This window comes from Crocuta crocuta, unplaced genomic scaffold, assembly GCF_008692635.1.
Source record: "Crocuta crocuta isolate KB4526 unplaced genomic scaffold, BGI_CrCroc_1.0 scaffold407, whole genome shotgun sequence".
Classification (NCBI taxonomy): Eukaryota; Metazoa; Chordata; class Mammalia; order Carnivora; family Hyaenidae; genus Crocuta; species Crocuta crocuta.
This window is the reverse complement of record NW_027551557.1, coordinates 466767-486138: the sequence shown is the minus strand read 5'-3', so window position 1 is coordinate 486138 and position 19372 is coordinate 466767. Positions and strand designations below refer to the sequence as shown.

Sequence of the window (19372 nt, the reverse complement as noted above, 5' to 3'; positions counted from 1 at the left end):
GACGTTGGCTTAGGTCAGGATCTCGCGGTTCGTGGGTTCGAGCCCCGCGTCGGGCTCTGTGCTGACTGCCAGCTCAGAGCCTGGAGCCTGTTTCAGAGTCTGTGACTCCCTCTCTCTCTGACCCTCCCCTACTCACGTTGTCTCTCTCTCTCTCTCCTAGAAATAAATAAAACATTAAAAAAATTATAAAAAAAAAAATCTTTACTGACTGCATTGGAGAGGAACGCCTTATCAGGTCATTTAACTTCCTCTCACTAAAAGTCCTACTGCACTAGGACTGCACTCACCGTGACTGACTGGCAGCAGATAGACAGACAGATATGACAGTCCAATACAAATTTTAGTAGCTGCCCATACTTATTGGGAGTTTTGTCTTTAGACTGTTAATTAAGCAGGGTCTGTGGGGGAGGGGCAGAGGTTGCTTGGTTTTTGGTGTGCGTTGTGTGGTTTTTCTTAGTTGTTGTGTTTTGACTGCAGTATTATGCCACGAAATTCTAATATAATGATTGTTAGTACATTCACGTGGTTGAGCAACCATCACCACAATCCAAAAAAGTTTTGCATCTCCCAAAATAGTTTCCTTCTACCCCATTTGTGGTCAGTCCCTGCTCCCAGCTCAACACTGGTCTGCTTTCCGTCTCGAGGTTTGCCTTTCCTGGAAGTTTCACACAGATGGCACCCTCCAGTATATAATCTCGTGCGTCTGACCTCTTTCACTCAACATGTTTCCGAGGTCCCCTGTGTTTTCACACATACCAATAATACGCTCCTTCTTACTGCCCAGAGGTCTCCGCTGGTGCACGTGGCCCACATTCTGTTTATCCATTCGCCAGGTGAGGGACACTGGAGTGTTTCTGGTCAGGGGTTGCCATGAGTAACACTGTTGTGAACATTCTCACGTGTGTTCTGTTTGGGTTCGGGGAGGATACTGGGGCTAGCTCCTGAGCTGTACCATGACACCTAGTGAAGTTCACAAAGCAAAGACAGACTTTCGTAAGGTTCTTAGTGTTCCAACTTCCGGAATACCACAATTTTGGGTTAGCACTTGTCTTGCCTGGCCAGCAGCTTTAGCACTGCTGAGGAAGAGCGTGCCTGTGGGATAGGTCCCATTTCCCGCTGACCTCACAGCAATGCTCCTTGCTGGTTTGGGCTTGCTATGCATTTTTACATCCCTGTCACCTTTCTTCTAGTGTATATAAGAGTAATGCAAAAGGAAAAATAAACTAATGCTAACCAACCTGTGATAAATCTGTTTAGGCGCTCTATCTTTCTGTTCCTCCTCCATGCTCTCCTCGACTTTTGTTTAAAGGATATAGTAAATTGTATACTCACTGTGGGGAGTACAATGGATACGGAGCAGCAGTTTTGCAAGATGAAGAGAGTCCTGTCGATGGATGGTGGTGATGGTTTTTCCCTCCAGTGGAAGTGGTGATAAAAGAGAGGAGGAAATCATGGAATCTGAGATGGGTCTATTTGGCCCCTTGAAGATGCTCTGGAAAATATTTTGAGAAAGTGCTAAGTTCAGAAGTAAAATGAACTGGGGCATTGGAAAGAGAGAGGCATTCCCTTCACTTATCTGAACACAAGTTTATTGCTTCTGATTAACAAGGCATGGCCTCAGTTATTCCAGATTTTTGTACTGAGGGGTATTTCCCACCCCCAACACACACATACCTACCTGCTTCTATTCCTTAGTATGATGCTGTCCGAATAAACCAACTCTATGAACAAGCCAGGTGGGCCATTCTCTTAGAAGAAATTGACTGCACGGAAGAAGAAATGATGATCTTTGCAGCATTACAGGTATGGGAATTTCAGTACCTTTTCTCTGGAAGAAAACAAATTCATTTTCTTAAAGTTTCATTTTCTTCATTCTGTTTTTTCTTTGAAGAACTGAAAATGAGGGGAGTCTATTTAAATTTAAAATATGTCTCATAACCCACACACAGGCCCATCTTATATAAGGTATTAGTCTCGCAATTCTTATCCTCACTACAGGTTCAACCAGTGGTGGAGAAGAATCAAGTTTGAACACAACTAAATATAAATATCAAAATAATATTAAAATGTCTTTTTCCCTTCACGGGAGAGAAATCTCCTTCCAGGAGATGTTTGTTACTATGGGGGAGTGGAGGGATTGCCTTCAGAAAGAAGAAATGGCTAATGGATTCATTTGGGTTTATAACATTTCTAAAACCTCTGTTTGCATTGTAGTATCACATTAGCAAACTGTCATTATCGGCTGAAACACAGGATTTTACACATGAGTCCGAGGTCGACGAAGTAGAAGCAGCACTCTCCAATTTGGAAGTGACTCTAGAAGGTGGAAAAATGGACAATACCTTGGTATGAACTTTCCTGGTAACTCAGAACTGTGGCTGTGTGCTCATGGATTGACAAATATTAAATGAGCTTTTTTTTTTTTTAATTTCAAATAAGAGAATATTTGCGAGCAAGGGAGAAGGGCAGAGGGAGAGAGAATCTTAAGCCAGCTCCATGCCAGGAATATGGAAGCAGTCCCTTCTCTCAGGTCTAGGGAGAACTGCCCAGTCCATGGCATGGCTAGCTGTGAGAATGGTGAAGATGCTTTACAGATACAAAGCCTATAATCTACCTAAACATCATGCACCGCAGCTGGGCAAGGTGGACACAGTGAGGGCCTTTATTCTGGGACACTAAGAAGTTTCTGACATCTTCTGACTTCAGGAAATAAACAAAAACTTTCTGGTGAAACATAAAGTAGTACAACTATTTTATCGTCTCCTTATCTATGAAATGTGGCCAAATGGCAGCTTTATAATCAGAATGCCTCTCCTATCTGATTCATTCATTGAGTACCACCCTTCTGTTTAACTTCTTCAAATCATGGGAGTAAATATTAGTTTAATTGACATTGAATCAGACAGGTAGATCCATTGTAGTTGAATATAAATAGTAACATTAAAATGAGTCACTATATTCTTAGCTACTTAATGCATGTTTACTTATGATTAATTTCCTTAAAATGGGAAATTAGTATCATGCAAAAGCAAATATTCTATACAAACTAAATGCCAAGATTCTGTAGACATTCAGAGCCCTGTCTCACATTTATGGGAGACACAGGCCCCATGAAATTGGAATTTTCTTTTGTCTACTTCCTCCACTAACTAGATACACCATGACCCTTCTCAAAATAAATGAAAAATTCCCTCCTTCCTGCCTTCATATTTTCATGTGAGGCTACACAATAGGCTTTTCATTTAGAAGGTAGGCACCAACGGACATTGCAGAATGAACTTTGAACCAGATTCCTTGTGAGAAGTTAATCAGTGAACTACATGTAACTAGAGTTACTTGCTCTGAGGAGGAATCTGTATAATTTTTTGTTTGTACATAAAAGTAGCAGTTCCTAGTTCATTCTACTTGAAGGGTAGCGCTTGGTCAGTTTTTATAATCCCTTTTTTCATTTGCATGACCTGTGACACAAACGGAAAAGTGAAAAAACAAAAAGCAACCAGTAGCTTAACAAATTTGTATTAAATTATCACCCATATTACCACCCAAAACAAGAACTAGAACTTTGCCAGCTACCCAGAAGCCCCATCCTTCTCCCCCCCCTCCACCCACTTCCCAACCGCTGAGGTAACTACTAGAAATGTGGTTAGTGTGACTGAGGAACTGAGTTTTTCATTTTATTTAATTTTAATTAATTCAGATTTTAATAACTCCATGGGATGAATGGCTATAGTATTGGACAGTGCAGGTATAGAGTATCAACAGCACCTAATTACTGCTTATGAAATATTATCTGTTTTTCCTTAGGAGGACATTACTGATATCCCTCAACTTGCAGATAACCTCAAATTATTTAGGTAAGTCACCTTAAAGGGGGAGAAGGATTGCTCATAACAAAGCCTTGCAGATAAAAGAGTCCAGGAATTTTAGTTGAACCTCATTAGTCAGGTTCATGGTTCAAAGGTAAGAGCAGGGGCTTTGGCATCAGACAGACCATGGCTGAATCCTAGCTCAACAACATACTAGCTGAGTTACCTAGGGCATTGTCATGTATCTGAGCCTCCGTTTCCTGAACTATAAAATACAGACATACCTCCTCTTGGGTTTCTTGGGGGGAATTAAATGAAATAATATATATGAAGCATAGAGCATGGCACCTGGCTCACATTAAGTGTTCAGTAAATGGAGGCACCTAGGTGGCTCAGTCAGTTAAGTGTCCAACTTCAGCTCAGGTCATGATCTCGTGGCTTGTGAGTTCCAGCCCATCGGGCTCTGCTGACAGCTTAGAACCTGAAGCCTGCTTAAGATTCTGTGTCTCCCTCTAACTCTGCCTACCCACCCTCCCCACCCCCCGCTTGCAGTCTTCCTCTCTCTCTCAAAAATAAACAAACATTAAACATTTTTTAAATGTTCAGTAAATGGTGGTGTAAACATGGCGGTATCAGCAATTAGTGAACATATATAATAGACTGGAGTTTCTGTCATGGTCATCTGTGAGGCTCAAAACTTGACATCATTTGAAGATTTTTTCATGGTTTAAAAATCAGTTGTCTCTAGAACATTGGTGCTGTGCTTATATAGAGTAGTCACCCCGGTTTAGCTACCTCTGCCTGTTAAAGTGCTTCTGATAAACTCCCCAGTCACCTCAGATCAATCTGAAACTGTTAAAAAGGCAGAGAAGTTTTTTTTATTTTGTGGGAAGAAAGGACTGCTACATTTGTGACGGTGCCAGAGTGTATTAAGATGAAAAGAATAGGATCCCTTTGAAGTTCTATCAGTTACTCCTGTCACTTTATGATTTGTTGACTTTTCTTAACAAACCAACACCTCACTGGGTCAGTTGGCCTGAAAAGAAATACAAGTGGGTTTTGGTAACACGTGATGCAAAACAAGACTTGGAAAAGTGAACAGTGAATCAGATATAAATGAGAAATATTTGTCACTGGGTTTCTACAGGTTGCTTTTTTTTTTTAATGTGTTCATGGAATGTGGTCTCAAACAGTAGGATCATTAATTTAACTTTTGTGGCATAAATGGTTGCAACCACACATATTGTTATATAGCCAGAGCTACAGAAAACAAGTAATCATTTGAATCCATAAATCCGTCTTTATAATTTTAAACAACCATTCTAAGGAGAAGGTAGGTTGCCATGTTCCCTGTATAGAGCAAATCCAGCTCTTGACAAACCAGATAACTACAGTTCCCTTCCTATAGATGTTTTCAGTGAAGGAGAGGATATTAAGAAGTTGAGCCCTACAGCTACTTCACTTTATTGTGACTGCTTTGCTCAGGCTCACAGAATTGTCTTCCTGTTTCACGGTGGTCACTGTATCTACCAAAGGTCTGAAGGTGTTGAATTTAATAGATTATATAGTTCATGGAAGAAAGAAAAGGAAAGAAAGAAGAGAAAAAGGAGAAGAGAAAAGAAAAGAAGGAAGGGAGGAAGAGAAGGAGGAAGGAAGCAAAGAAAAAGGAGACACAGGAAGAGGGGAAGGAGACCAGGGAATGAAGCTCTATTCCTTTTTATTTTTTAATATTTTTATTTTATTTTTTTTTATTTCTAGGAGAGAGAGAGAGAGAGAGACAGTGTGAGCAGGGGCGGGTCAGAGAGAGAGGGAGATACAGACTCTGAAATAGGCTCCAGGCTCTGAGCTGGCAGTCAGCACAGAGCCCGACGCGGGGCCAAACCCACGAACCGCGAGATCATGACCCAAGCGAAAGTCGGACGCTTAACCGACTAAGCAACCCAGGTGCCCCTGAAGCTCTATTCCTGGTGTGTGTGTGACCCTTAAAGGCCCTTTGTTTTCCTTGAGCCTCCTTTCCTTATCAGTAGAAAAGTATGGAGCTAGTCCTTTGATTTTTACTGTTTCTTTTTCTTTAACAGTGAAGCTCTTTATTCCCCCTGAACAAAATCAGTTGAACCCACTGTATAAACACTGGACTTCAGTTTCCAGCAACTGATTTAAATGCACCCAATCTAATACAAACTTTGGTCTTGCCATAAATACGTCAGAGTGCCTGATAAAGTAAAAATAAGAGAATTGTAAATACAGCATTGAAGTGAGACTAGGAATGTACAGTTTGTAGGAAATACAGAAGAAACCTAATTCTACAAATGAAGCCTCATGTGCAAAGAGGGATTTGGGCCATGGACATCGATTATCATGGGCTAGGGCTGGGATTTTAGTCCCTGGGCAGAGATAGGAGATGAACTTTTAGGCCTATTGTAAGGGACTGATGCAGGACTGAAGCCTGTGTCTAATGACAGAAACTTTCAAGGGCTTACTTCTCTGTTTAACAGGGAGTAGAGAAACTGTCCATCAGCCACAGGAAGCAGTAATCTCGTCCCTGCATGGGGTTCTGTGTGGAGAAATGAAAAGTCTCTCTAGAGAAAATGGAGCCAAGTCCTGTGTCACCCATGGATGTAGATCTAAATATAAATGCCTTACATGATAAGAGAATTCTGAAGAAGGAAGGAAGGAAGGAAGGAAGGGAGGAAGGAAGGAAGGAAGGAAGGGAGGGAGGAAGGAAGGGAGGGAGGAAGGAAACAAGGAAGGGAGTGGGGGGAGGAAGGAAAGAAAGAAAGAAACTGGCCATGACACAAAACCTGTGAAGCCCTAGCAAATGTAATTGCAAAAATACCTGGAGGGAAATATCCACAATCTAGCATGGGCCTTCTGGAAAAAACAATAACCCTCTAAAAAATGAGCCCCCAATAAAAACAAACCATGTGAGTTCATGAACCCCATAAAGGAAAGACAGATCCAACAAGCAAGAAGATTAGCAGTTTCAATAATTTTAGGTAACAGAACAATCTGAAAAAAAAAAAACATAAAATGAATATGTTTAGAATCCTTAAGGAAATTAAAAGGTAACAATCATCATGAAAGAGAAGAGGCAGTATTGAAAAGGAACCAAATAGAAAGTTTAGAAACAAAAAATTTAGTCATTGAAATTTAAAATTGAATAGGTGCATTGAATATCAAGTTTAAAGACATGGTTGAAGAGAGAATACAGAAAGGTAGAAAGGGAAAATATGTTTTAGGCAGAATGAGAAGTTTCATTATATATCTACTAGGAATTGTAGAGGAAAATATGGGAGAGAAGCAAGTATTCAAAAGAGAGTGCTTGAGAATCTTGCATAATTGTTAAAGACAAAAATCCTTAAATTCAAGAATGGTAAATCCCAAGCAAAATAAATCACTGTAGATGCACATCTTAATAAGGCCAGCAGCCATTGATAAGAGAAAGTCTTTAAATCAGAGAGAAAAAAAAAAGATTTCCTAGCAAGAAAAACAGCTGAGTGGGCAGCAAACTTCTTGTTGGCTGGAAAATGTCTCAAAAGTGCTAAGAGAAAGTAACAGTGAGTCTAGAACTTTATGCCCAACTAGCCTTTCAAGATTCTACTTTATGCAGACCCCTAAATATAAACCAGACAAGATACAGTCCTACTAGTAAGTTACATATTTAATAAAAACAATGATTTGTGTCCAAATTGTAAATTGTGACCACTGTTGGAAAGATTACTTGGGAAAAATGGCTCCACCAGAGGACTACAGAGATGGAAGCCACACATAAAAGTCATTCACTGCATCATTCACAGACAAGTTACTGTAGGGAAGTAGGCAAGGTACTGTAGCAAAGCAGGTCCAGGCAGATTTACACAATGTGCTATAGGAGATTATCAGTGAGAGAAATACAAGACACCAGAAACACACTGGAATCTTTATAATCCTTCATAAAGAGAGAGTGACTATGAAAATCTCTAGTCCCATGAAGACACACTGGTTATCACATGGAAAAATACCTCTAAGTGGAGTTATGCACTCTGTTTGTTTGGTATTTTTTTGAGAGAGACAGAATACTAGCAGCAGAGGGGCAGAGAGGGAGACACAGAATCCAAAGCAGGCTTCAGGCTCTGAGCTATCAGCACAGAGCCCTACACGGGACTCAAACTCATGAACCACGAGATCATGACCTGAGCTGAAGTCAGATGCTTAAGCAACTGAGCCACCCAGGTGCCCTGATACACTCTTGTTTTTTTAAGATAGTGTTCCAAATTTATGACCTCTCTGTGATGACAACTGACCATCAGCAATAAGCCTCCAGTTGCTTTCAAAATAAGAAACAACCTCTCCTTTGAGGAAAAGCTGATCGTGAAATGAGTAAGAACATAATCAGTATTTGAAAGAGACTAGTGCTATGAAGAGAGCATTGTTTGAAAGTGTTTCCATGGTCACAGTGTTGCCAGTGATGACAACAACAGTTGTCATTGTCAAATTAAAACAACAGTATCTTGCCTTAAATTTTGATCACATTTCTCAGTTAAGCTGAGTCCGATCAAAAGGGGAGAATTGTTATAAAGAAAACCACAGGCCCAAAATGCCATCACTCAGACCAAGTCACCAAACTGAGACCTTATACCTGATTGCAGTTTCAACCTTCCCCAAAAATTAGTCTTAACTGGTCAGGAGGAATTTTCTGATCAGCACCAATGAGGTCATCTGTCACATGAGCCTTCTATCTCCCAAAAGGTGAGGTAATCCACCTACTAAGACCTCCTGCCCTTCCTGACCTTGCCCAGAACAGTCCTTTCTTTTGCTAATAACTTTCTTACCCCAACTTCCTTCCTCTAACAGTCTTCCATTTTGAACCACACCTCAGAGCTCCCCTCTGCTTGCTAGATGGGATGATGCCCAATTTATGAATCACTTAATAAAGCCAATTAGATCTTCAAAGTTTAAAACATAAGAGTGTTATCTGCACACCTTTAAAACTTGGAAACAGAATTTTTCTGCATTAAACACCATCCAAATGAAATATAGTGTGTTTTTTTTAAGTTTATTTATTTTAAGAAAGAGAGAGCACACACAAGTGGGTTAGGGGCAGAGAGAGAAGGAGAGAGAGAATCCCAAGGTGGCTCCACACTGTCAGCACAGAGCCTGACACAGGGCTCCATCCCATGAACTGTGAGATCATGACCTGCGTTGAAATCAAAAGTCGGATGCTCAACCAACTGAGCCACCTAGGTGGCCTGAAGTTATAATGTGTTTTAAACCACTTATTAAAAATATAAAAATGTAACATATTATGATTAATTTGCATAAGTGAGTGATTGACATCAGGGAAGATGGAACTCAGTAGCTTTGTTTCAACAAAACCTTCAAAACTAGGTAGATGGCACTACATAGTGAACATTGTGATTTAGTAAGCATGGCCAACAGTGTACTTCCTCAACTGGGATTTATGTAACTGAGTAACAACTTCCCTTTTTTGAAACAAACTGAATTCTTCATATTCATTTTTAATTTATATATTTGTATAGGTTTTATAATGTATATGTTACAAATATTACAAATAAACAGTTGTAAATATATTAAAGGGGATTATGTTTACATAGTATATATGGGTAATATTATATATTAAAATACACAAAATATTGTAAAGATGGAGTGTACCCAGTTTTAGTTTGCAGATTACTGGCCTAGACTAGTGTTTCTCAAACTCAGGAATCACCTTAGGAAAGCATACTTAAAATGCAGAATTCCAGGGCCTAACTGGACCTGCTGAATATGAGTCTCTGGGATGAGGACTTGCATGTTTCTAACAAGCTCCCTTCCAATTTTGAGAACACCAGAGTTTGAGAACATTTCTTCTAGAAAATAAAGTCCAACTCCTTACAGAACATTCAGAGTCCCTCCCTGGCCCCCAGCCTATCTTGCCACTCCTTGTCTCCATCATCTTCCACCCATGGAAATGTCATAGCCACAGAAATGCCCATTGCTCAGCTCTGTGCCCAGCATGAGGTAGAGGTGTTCAAGAAGTGTTTGACCCAAGTCTTGTTTATAAGGTGCCCAACTCTGACTCACCTCTACGCTTTGCGTGTGCTATTGCTGCCTTCTGAAATTTCTCTTCCCTTTCCTCCAAATTCTTATCCATCCTTCATTCTGTGTTTAAATGCTGTGGCCTCTGCAACTCATCACACTGCACATCCTAGTTCTGTGACTTAGCATATTTTATTTATTGATGTGTGCATTTCTCTCTTGACCCTACGCGCTCCATGAAGATTGAGAAGACTGCCTCATTCTTGTGCTTATCATGCCCCACGCGGCCACCTTCTCCACTTCTTCCCCTACCCTGTCCTGCTCCAGCCTCTAGACCATGAAATAGAAGCAATAATCATTAGCTTTGGGAATGAATGGAAGCACCCTGGAAGATGAAAGCAGTGGGATTCTTTTGATATTCTTCAAGTCCAGTTAAAATGGAGTAACAGAGTTCCATTCTTAATTATGAATAGAAATATTTAAATACCTAGAACTTAACTGAAACCTTACTGTCTTTTTCTTAAAGACTTGTTTTCTGATTCTATTTTGAAAATACTATTAATTTTGGAGATTCTGAGTCTTAGACAAATAACCTTCAAATGTGTTCCTTAAAATTATTATAACTTCAGCTTTCAATGTAATGTTATTTTGATGCAGTGGTTTTGTAAATCTTGGAAATGTTACCCGTGTATAATGTTTTTCAATTTTATTTTATACTTTTTATGTTATATACTGGCTTTTTAATGAACATCTTATCCCTTATCTTTGTGTTAAGTATAACACATTTTTAGCTAAGACGAAGGTTGACTTGTTAAAAATCTTGTCCCAAATTATGTGTGAGTGGGGTTATCACAAGGCTTCCTCTCTTTCTCTCATTCTTGAATACAGAAATCCACTGCTCTAGCATGAGATTCACCCCTGCAGCTGGGACTGTTGCACGGAACCATGTATAGCTCATGTTATCTTTTCTCTGCCCAGATGTATCCCCTCTCCCACTCCCAGCTCACTCTCATGTTTTCTATTTTCAGTGACCCAACTGAGACCTGCCATGGGCACCACCAACCTCGTGCAGCCCAGAGTACAAAATGTTCCGGCCCCCACAGATACCACTTTTGGAGATCTTCCCCCAAAACTGTTTTTTTAATAACAGTAGAATCTATACAGATTAGCTGTAGATTTTTGTGATTGACTCGCTGGGAATTCTTCAGGGGTTTCTCTTAAGGATCAAGAGGAAACCACAGAAAACAATGCTTACTTTTAGATCTAATTTTTATATCTGATCACTTGAAAACTGTTGTCCATATGGACAGCTTTTTCAGATCCAATTACAATTATAGAAATTACAGATGTCCCCAGATTCATGGATGTTTCTCAAATAACAGTAATAATAGTAGTTTATTAAGCACTTCAGTTATGCCAGGTCCTGTGATAAGCACGTTGAGAAATTACCTCTTTCTATCCTCACAGAAGCCCTGTGAGTTGGAGGCTGGTACTGTACCCATCACACAGAGGCCGTGTACCTGGTCCCGGCAGATGAAGTGTCTTTCCCAGGGTCACACGTTAGGCAGTAGCCAAGCCAGAATGGTCTAACTCCTGAGATTCTGCATTAACTTCTACATCTCATACTAAAAACCCCAGTTTTACTTTTTAGAATTTGAAAACTACTTTCGAAAATAAAGAGTATGGGGCGCCTGGGTGGCTTAGTCGGTTAAGCGTCCGACTTTCGCTTAGGCCATGATCTCGCAGTTCGTGGGTTCGAGCCCCGCGTCGGGCTCTGTGCTGACTGCCAGCTCAGAGCCTGGAGCCTGTTTCAGTCTGTGACTCCCTCTCTCTCTGACCCTCCCCTGCTCATGCTGTCTCTCTCTCTCCTAGAAATAAAAACATTAAGAAAAAAGAAAAAGAAAATAAAGATTATGGCATATGAACAGGTTTCTAGAGCATCTTGATGCACTTGAAATCTGCAACGTGTTCCTGTGTTTCTGGGTGGTTGTTAAAATGCTAATTGTACTCTCATTTGCAGGCCCAAGAAGCTAATATTAAAAGCTTTCAAACAATACTGGTTCATCTTTAAAGATACATCTATAGCCTACTTTAAAAATAAGGAACTTGAACAAGGAGAACCAGTAGAAAAACTAAATCTTAGAGGTAAGGGAGTCCTACATGAGGGTATGGGCTTGTCATGACCCAGCATATGCACATGAAAGCTGAGACTTCTACCCAATGAAGCAGGGTTTACTTCCAGAGGAACCTCTCTGTCTCACGGGTTTCTACCTGGCAGCCTGTCTGCAGCGTTCTGCTGTCCTTTCTTCCCCCATGCATCCAGGCCTATGGAGTGGTGATAATTGGTGTCATCAATGTAGTAGTACACGAGGCATTGTAGGGGCCTGAAAACTTTCTACATTCCAGAATGGTTCTGTTTAATTCAGTGTCACTTCAGTTTCTGTACCAGTTTCTGAAAGTGGCTGTGAGTGTACTGGTAACTCCATCAACTGAAAAAAGACTTAACCAAATGCACTCAGTTCCCTTATCATATGGTGACAGAAAATTCCCTCCACTTTGATTTATTTTAAAAGTTTATATTCATAATTCAGTGCTACTATGAGTTAGAATAGCCAAATCAACCTCGAAAGTGAATTCAGTTGATGACATATTTAAAAGAGTAAGAGAAAATATTTTTTGTTATCCTTGTTAGTTGTTCATGAGTCTTATTTAGTTATCCTTTAATTAGTGTTGTCTGCTTGCTCCTCAGTTTTTCAGAAGAGAACCAAATCTGAAGGGCTTGTATTCAAAGTGTTTCTTTTAGATGCACATCTGATATTGATATGACATTTTTCTCAGAACTCAGTTTTGCCCCTTCCTTTTATCATTCAGGCTGTGAAGTTGTGCCAGATGTAAATGTAGCAGGGAGAAAATTTGGAATCAAGCTACTAATCCCTATTGCTGATGGTATGAATGAAGTATATCTGAGATGTGACCATGTAAGTAAAATGCTAACAAAAATGCTAACTCCCTTCACCTTTATTAAACCTAAGGACAAATCAGCTGAGATGCTTTCTCAAATCAGAGCACTCATCAGTCAGCTGTTGCTTTGTAACAAACAACCACAAAATCAAATGACAGATACCAATAAACATTTGTCTCTGAAACATCTACGGGCTTGGATGACACAGCCTTGTGTCAGCCGGACAGATCTGCTTCCAGCCGCAGGTCTGGCTAGGCTTGGCTCCTTGCTGGAGGTTCAGTTCACTGTATTTGTTCTGGGTGCCCAGCTGCCTGGGGAGGCTCTGCTCATAGTGATGGTGGAAGTTCAAGAGAGGAACTACAAACATGGCACACTTCCTAAAGCCTGGGCTTTCAGTTACTAGTTATTTCCACCTACATTCCATCAGCAAAAGTCCATGGTGGGGCTCAAAGTCAAGAGGTGTGAAATTACACTCTGGCTCCGATGAGATAGACTAAAATTACATGGCAAAAGGTGTGAATACCAGGAGGATGAAGACTGAGGTCAGTAATTCAGTGTACGATACTTACTGTTGCTCTGAAGAATTCTGCCATTCAGCTGCATCCCCTCAGCTTCTGAGATAATTCCACTTGGCTCCCAGAGGTAAAAAATGAGCACACACATTAAAGAACAATAGAGGCCACCACTGACGAGTTCAGAGCCCATCAGTGGACCTGATTCCTACCATGGGATTCAAATCTTTACTAAGAACAGACCAGGGTAGACATTATATGGGAAATCGGTTAATGATTTTTCCCTCATTTCCTTGTGTCATAGAGATCAGACATGATATGAAAACGGAAATATATATCAAGGAAATCTGTCAGGTAGCTTGGGTTTTCACCTATCTGTGCTCCATGGTGCTCTTGTATCCTTGGTTTATCTTTAAATGCAAAGTTCCCTGCCTGCATGGAATTTATCACAGCTGACATTCCTATTCTCTAGGCTTTTAGCATAGAGAAACTCAACATGGGACTCAAAAGCTTTTGTTCGGTGTTAAATTAGGTGATTGACAGTCATTCAGAACATGTGCCACTTCACATCTTTCCTTGCTTAGTAGGTGACACTTTCGTATATTGTAGAAATGAAAGCCCACCTCCTGCTCTGTTCCCAGCAAGGTGGCTTTGCACTTGAATTTGTGTCTTAGCCCTCTTATGTTTGCTGCAGGAGAATCAATATGCCCAATGGATGGCTGCTTGCATCTTGGCATCGAAGGGCAAAACCATGGCAGACAGCTCCTACCAGCCAGAGGTCCTCAACATCCTTTCATTTTTGAGGATGAAAAATCGGAACTCAGCATCTCAGGTGGCTTCCAATATTGAAGCCATGGACATGAACCCTGAATGTTTTGTGTCGCCTCGATATGCAAAAAAACTGAAGTCTAAGCAGGTACTGCTAATCTTGTTTGAGTGACTGTTGGCAGTAAATTCTGTATTTTCTGAAGTACAATGAGGAATTAAAATGATTGAGCCCATCATCATGAAAAATTGGCTCATGGGGGGGCACCTGGGTGGCTTAGTCGGTTAAGCGTCCGACTTTCACTTAGGTCATGATCTCCCGGTTCCTGGGTTCGAGCCCTGCGTTGGGCTCTGTGCTGACTGCCAGCTCAGAGCCTGGAGCCTGTTTTGGAGTCTGTCACTCCCTCTCTCTCTGACCCTCCCCTGCTCACGCTGTCTCTCTCTCTCTCCTAGAAAAAAAAAAAAATTAAAAAATTAAAAAAAAAAAAGAAGAAAAATTGGCTCATGGGGATATTTGACTTTGGACTCGGTATTAGACAATGTTAAGAGATTATTGTTCATTTTGTTAGAGCTGAATACTGCTAACTGAACATGGTAATATTCCCAGATTTAAATGAAATTATTTAGTCCCCACAAACTAAAATTTTAAATTGCGTGTCCATCAGAGGGGGTAAAAAGTTACACAAATAGACTGATGTAAGTAGAACTACTGTCTGTGGACATTATATAGGCCCTAGAAAGAGGGACCCAGAACTCTCCATCTACATGAACCTTAGAAGTTTATGTGTTGGCTGATCTTGTTCCTTCTTCTCCCCAGTGATTTACATGTTTCATAGAAGAGAGAGAGGAAGAGAGAATGAATGAATGAATGAATGAATGAGTGGATGAACGAATGAAAATTGATTCTCTTTGTAGAGCTACAGTTGGGCTTTGCATTTATTTTTCTCATTGGGGACCTGAGCTAAAGGTACAATTATAGAATAGTCGCTGTATGCTAAGGAAAGTTTGATGTCTATTACTTCTGCTTAGCTGGCAGCCCGGATCCTAGAAGCCCACCAGAATGTGGCCCAGATGCCCCTGGTCGAAGCCAAGCTGCGGTTCATCCAGGCATGGCAATCTCTACCTGAATTTGGCCTCACCTACTACCTTGTCAGGTGATTACAATGTTCACTTGCCTCTCTTGCTCTCCATTTGTTTCGAAGTGCCTTTCTTGGATCCCAGTTTCTTCTCAGTCTAGGATGTAGAACTCTTTTTATTTTATAATCCTGTTCTTTCACAAATGGCCCAAATACACTGGCTGCTCATAACGATCTTCATTACCTTCTTTTCACAGTACGTGCCTGGGTTCCCTGCTTCTCCCCTTGTTCCCTAAGTTGGCAGCCAGAGTGATCTTTTTAAGATCTGAGTCAAACCATGGTAGGCCTCTGCCGACAACCATCTGAAGGCCTTCTGGCTCAGTCAGTGTATAAGCCAAATCCTTTCAATGGCCCTACGAGACCTTAGCTCTGGGATTTCACACCTCTGCCCCTCCTTCACTGTGCCCAGCCACACAGGCCTCCTGGCAGGTCCTGAGCACATACGTACATACGTACATACATACATAAAATGCTGCGGCCTTGCACTGGCTGTGCCCTCTGCCTACAATACTCTTTCCCCAGATACCCACGTAGCACATTCCCTCACCAACATCTTTAATCAAATGTCTTCTCTCACTGCAGTCTTCCCTGACTCCCTTTGTAAAACTGTAACCACCCCCATTTGCCAGTATTCCCTACTCCCCTTCTGTGTCTTATTTTCCTTCATGATCTTATCCGCCATATATATTTCACTTATTCATGACTCTATCCCCCCACTAGAATACAAGCTCCATGAAGATAGGCATTTTCTGTCTATTGAGGTCACTACTATATTCCTTGTGCCTAGAAGGGTGCCGAGCATACACAGTTGGCAATTTTTAATTAATTGACTTGACCCTTTCTTACTTTGCTTTCCACTAATGTCAGTTTTACATAAAGGATGTGTGCAGGACAGCCTTAATTCTCTCCATTCTTCATATGTGCTTCATATCACAGTAAAAATAGCCTTCTGTAGAAAGCTAATCCTTCACTGTCCATTCTTCAGATGTCATTTAGAAATGTTCATATCATCTTTAAGAAGTTGTATACGAATAAACATTGTATTACAGAAAGCAGTTGCTTCTTTTCATATTAATTTCTTTTTAGATTTAAAGGAAGCAAGAAAGATGATATTCTGGGAGTTTCCTATAATAGGTTGATTAGAATCGATGCAACCACTGGGATTCCAATCACAACATGGAGATTCACAAATATGAAGCAGTGGAATGTAAACTGGGAAATCCGGCAGGTACAGTGACAGTTTTTGGTATATTCAGCATTGAGCCTATACATGTGTGTTCCACTGGAATTGTACTTTACTCTGTTCATACATTTAGAACTCAAGAACCACGGGCACATGGTCATTGTCTGCTAAAATAATCACATGAAATTCTGGGCATTTTCCTAACAAGTACAAGCCAAATGGTTTTGAATTAACACCGTGGGTTGGCTTAGTCTCCATGTAGATTTTCCATACAGACTCTAAAATTGCTGAGCAGTTTGATTAGTCTCCTTCAACTCAGAATAGGATTATATAACACTTAAACTGATAATTACTTAGCAGATACTCTCTGAGATAGAACTGTCATCCAAAATGAATCCAAAAAGGCCTCATCTGATGGGCTCCCAAGAGGTCCAACTAGTTCAGGACTCAACGGCTCATCTGCCTACATGGAGAGCATTCCAGTCCCCAAAAGGAAAAACTGTTAGAGAAGCAAGTGATGTGAGCAGGGATGACTGAGCAAAGCTTTGCCTCTTGAGTTAGGGGGCCTCCAAACCATCTGCCTCCCATTAACTGCACCCCAGGAGCTAAATTCAAGCCAAGGGAAATTCCAGATCAAGTCAGAGGCATGTTTGCATCCAGCTTACTTAACATATTCTGATATTGATAAAGAATCTTTTCTCTTTTTTTCGGTAGAAAGCCATCCACCTCAAGGGATGATAAGAGACTTACACTGTTTAATTTTTTTAATGTTAATTTATTTTTGAGAGACAGCACACAAGCAGAGGAGGGGCAAAGAGAGAGGGAAACACAAAATCGGAAGCAGGCTCCAGGCTCTGAGCTGCCAGCTCTCATCGAGCCCGATGAGAGGCTTGAACCCATAAGCTGTGAGATCATGACCTGAGCTGAAATAAGATGCTCAACCAAGTGAGCCACCCAGGCACCCCAAACTCATACTTTTTTTTTTTTTAAAAGAACCATGGATTCCTTTCAGCAGAGGCACTCATTTGTAGAATAAAAGGCTGAGATTAGGTGGCCTCTAAGGCAGCGGCTCTAAAACCTTGTTCAGTATTATGATCACCTGGGGAGCTTTAAAACACCACTGCCCAGGCCACACCCTAGACCAATCAAATCCCAGTTTGTGGGACTGGGAGGCTGGCATCAGTAATTTTTAAAAGTCCACTTGGGCAACCAAGGTTTGAGAACCAGTGAAGAATGGTTCTTCTGTTATTTAGAGTTTCTGACTTTCAGCTGGGAAGGGCTGCAGGGCTGTTGGGTGCGGGAAAATTCAGGGGAGCCTTTTATTCTCCCTCAAAAAGTCTGCTAAGTACCCTGCCCCTCGACCAAAGGAGTGCTTAGGAAGTTCTTACATCTAAACAAGAGTGACAGAAAGTATGTATGTGTATTGGGAATTAGAAATCTTTTGCCAGGTGTGCAGCAAAGCTGACACCACAAGAGGGCGCAGTGAGAGCAAAGACAAATTTGCTGTAAGCATTCAATGGAAATGGTGATTGCTTTGGGGTTGTTTTTTGCTTTCCGGGGATTGGTTTGTTTTGGTTTTGTTTTGTTTTGTTTTGTTTTTTGTCTGAGGGGTTTGGGGGGAAGCAGGAGGAATTATCTGTAAGCCACCTAAGCAGGCCTCAGCTCTGACACCATCACAAGGCAGTTTTTTCTTCATTTTCCTTGTCAGAGTTTAAGCTCACCTGTGCCTTCCTCTTCCAGGTGGCAATCGAATTTGACCAGAATGTCTCCATTGCATTCACCTGCCTGAGTGCAGATTGCAAGATTGTGCATGAATACATCGGTGGCTACATTTTCTTGTCCACCCGGTCCAAGGACCAGAATGAGACACTTGATGAGGACCTGTTCCACAAGTTGACTGGTGGTCAGGACTGAAGCAAAGCAGATCTGCCCACACAGAGGGTGAGCCAAGGACGGTCCTCCCTGGACACATTGGATCTTCAGTTTATACAATGTGTAGAGTCCAGACTGACAGACAACATGGACTTACCACTGGTCCCTCAGATGAGAATCCTTGCCTCATTTCAAACACACTGCCTAGCATACCCCTTTCCTTTCTCTGCCCTGTCCTACCAGTGATGGAGGGGGCCTCAGTGGCCTTTTCTGTAAAATGGGTGGATAGAAGACAGGCTAATACTCCAAGATTACACTACAGCCCAGTATGTAGCTGCAGTCCTATGACTTCTAGAACCTGCAGGTATATGGCTAGAGGTCACCAGTGTGCCCTTCTGCCTTGTTGCTAAGTCAGCAGAAAGACAGAAAGGTTAAAAGCACATGTAGCCAAGGATATATCTTATTCCCTAACTCAGGTATAAAAAGCAATTTGTCTTTCCTTAACAGTACTGCTTTTAGTTCCCATCTTGTGAAAATGGCAGGAGTCCACACTCATACTTTTTTCCTATAGGTCAAGGTCTGGGGGTGGGGAGGGGAAAGGTGGGGTTACCTGGTACTAGTTGGTGACAGGGGGTCAGAGCAGTGGCCTGCAATGTCATCAGTGACTTCGGCAGAGGTGACTACTGACCCACCTGTTCTTGGACATGGGTCCCCTGAGGTTAGTGCTGCCAACTGCAGGTCCTTTTCCATCCTGGGTATTCCTCAGCCACCTTAAAGTCCTTTCTGATGACATGGGTGACATAGGGGAAGAGGGAAATCCTTTCCTCAACCCAGCTGCATGTCTCAATTGCTTCCGCTCTGAGCTGGGGCTCAGGAACATGGGCCCTGTTCTCTCTGTTTATGAAGACCACCTCCCTGCATCCAGGCTTACAATTGAGGTCTCCATCCGAGCTGGTCAGGGAGAGAAGGACAAACCTATTCTCAAAGACCACCAAGTTCAGGGGCTGATGGCTTCCTCACTGGCTTCCATCTACATTTTGTAAATCAGGAGCTAATAATAGACTTACTCTTTTTCTCTTTTTGCTCTTGTCATCTCTGCCTCAAGACAGGAGCGTGAG

The 19372-nt window shown here is 41.4% G+C and overlaps 1 protein-coding gene and 1 long non-coding RNA gene across 2 annotated transcripts in view; one reads left to right on the top strand and one right to left on the bottom strand.

The window, feature by feature from the left end:
• LOC144219201 (uncharacterized) overlaps nt 1-952 on the bottom strand; it is an 8417-nt gene extending 7465 nt beyond the window's left edge. The window contains exon 1 of the long non-coding RNA XR_013331334.1: nt 757-952. This is a non-coding gene — a long non-coding RNA (uncharacterized LOC144219201). The remainder of the gene's footprint in view (nt 1-756) is intronic.
• The window catches only part of FERMT1 (FERM domain containing kindlin 1), a 33015-nt gene extending 13918 nt beyond the window's left edge, over nt 1-19097 (top strand). The window contains exons 6-14 of the mRNA XM_077749145.1: nt 1696-1803; nt 2215-2346; nt 3805-3854; nt 11845-11969; nt 12696-12802; nt 13993-14214; nt 15093-15217; nt 16286-16427; nt 18123-19097. Of these exons, the coding sequence (XP_077605271.1) occupies nt 1696-1803; nt 2215-2346; nt 3805-3854; nt 11845-11969; nt 12696-12802; nt 13993-14214; nt 15093-15217; nt 16286-16427; nt 18123-18296 (1185 nt within the window). The 3' untranslated portion in view covers nt 18297-19097. The remainder of the gene's footprint in view (nt 1-1695; nt 1804-2214; nt 2347-3804; nt 3855-11844; nt 11970-12695; nt 12803-13992; nt 14215-15092; nt 15218-16285; nt 16428-18122) is intronic.
• The last annotated feature ends 275 nt before the right edge of the window (nt 19098-19372 follow it).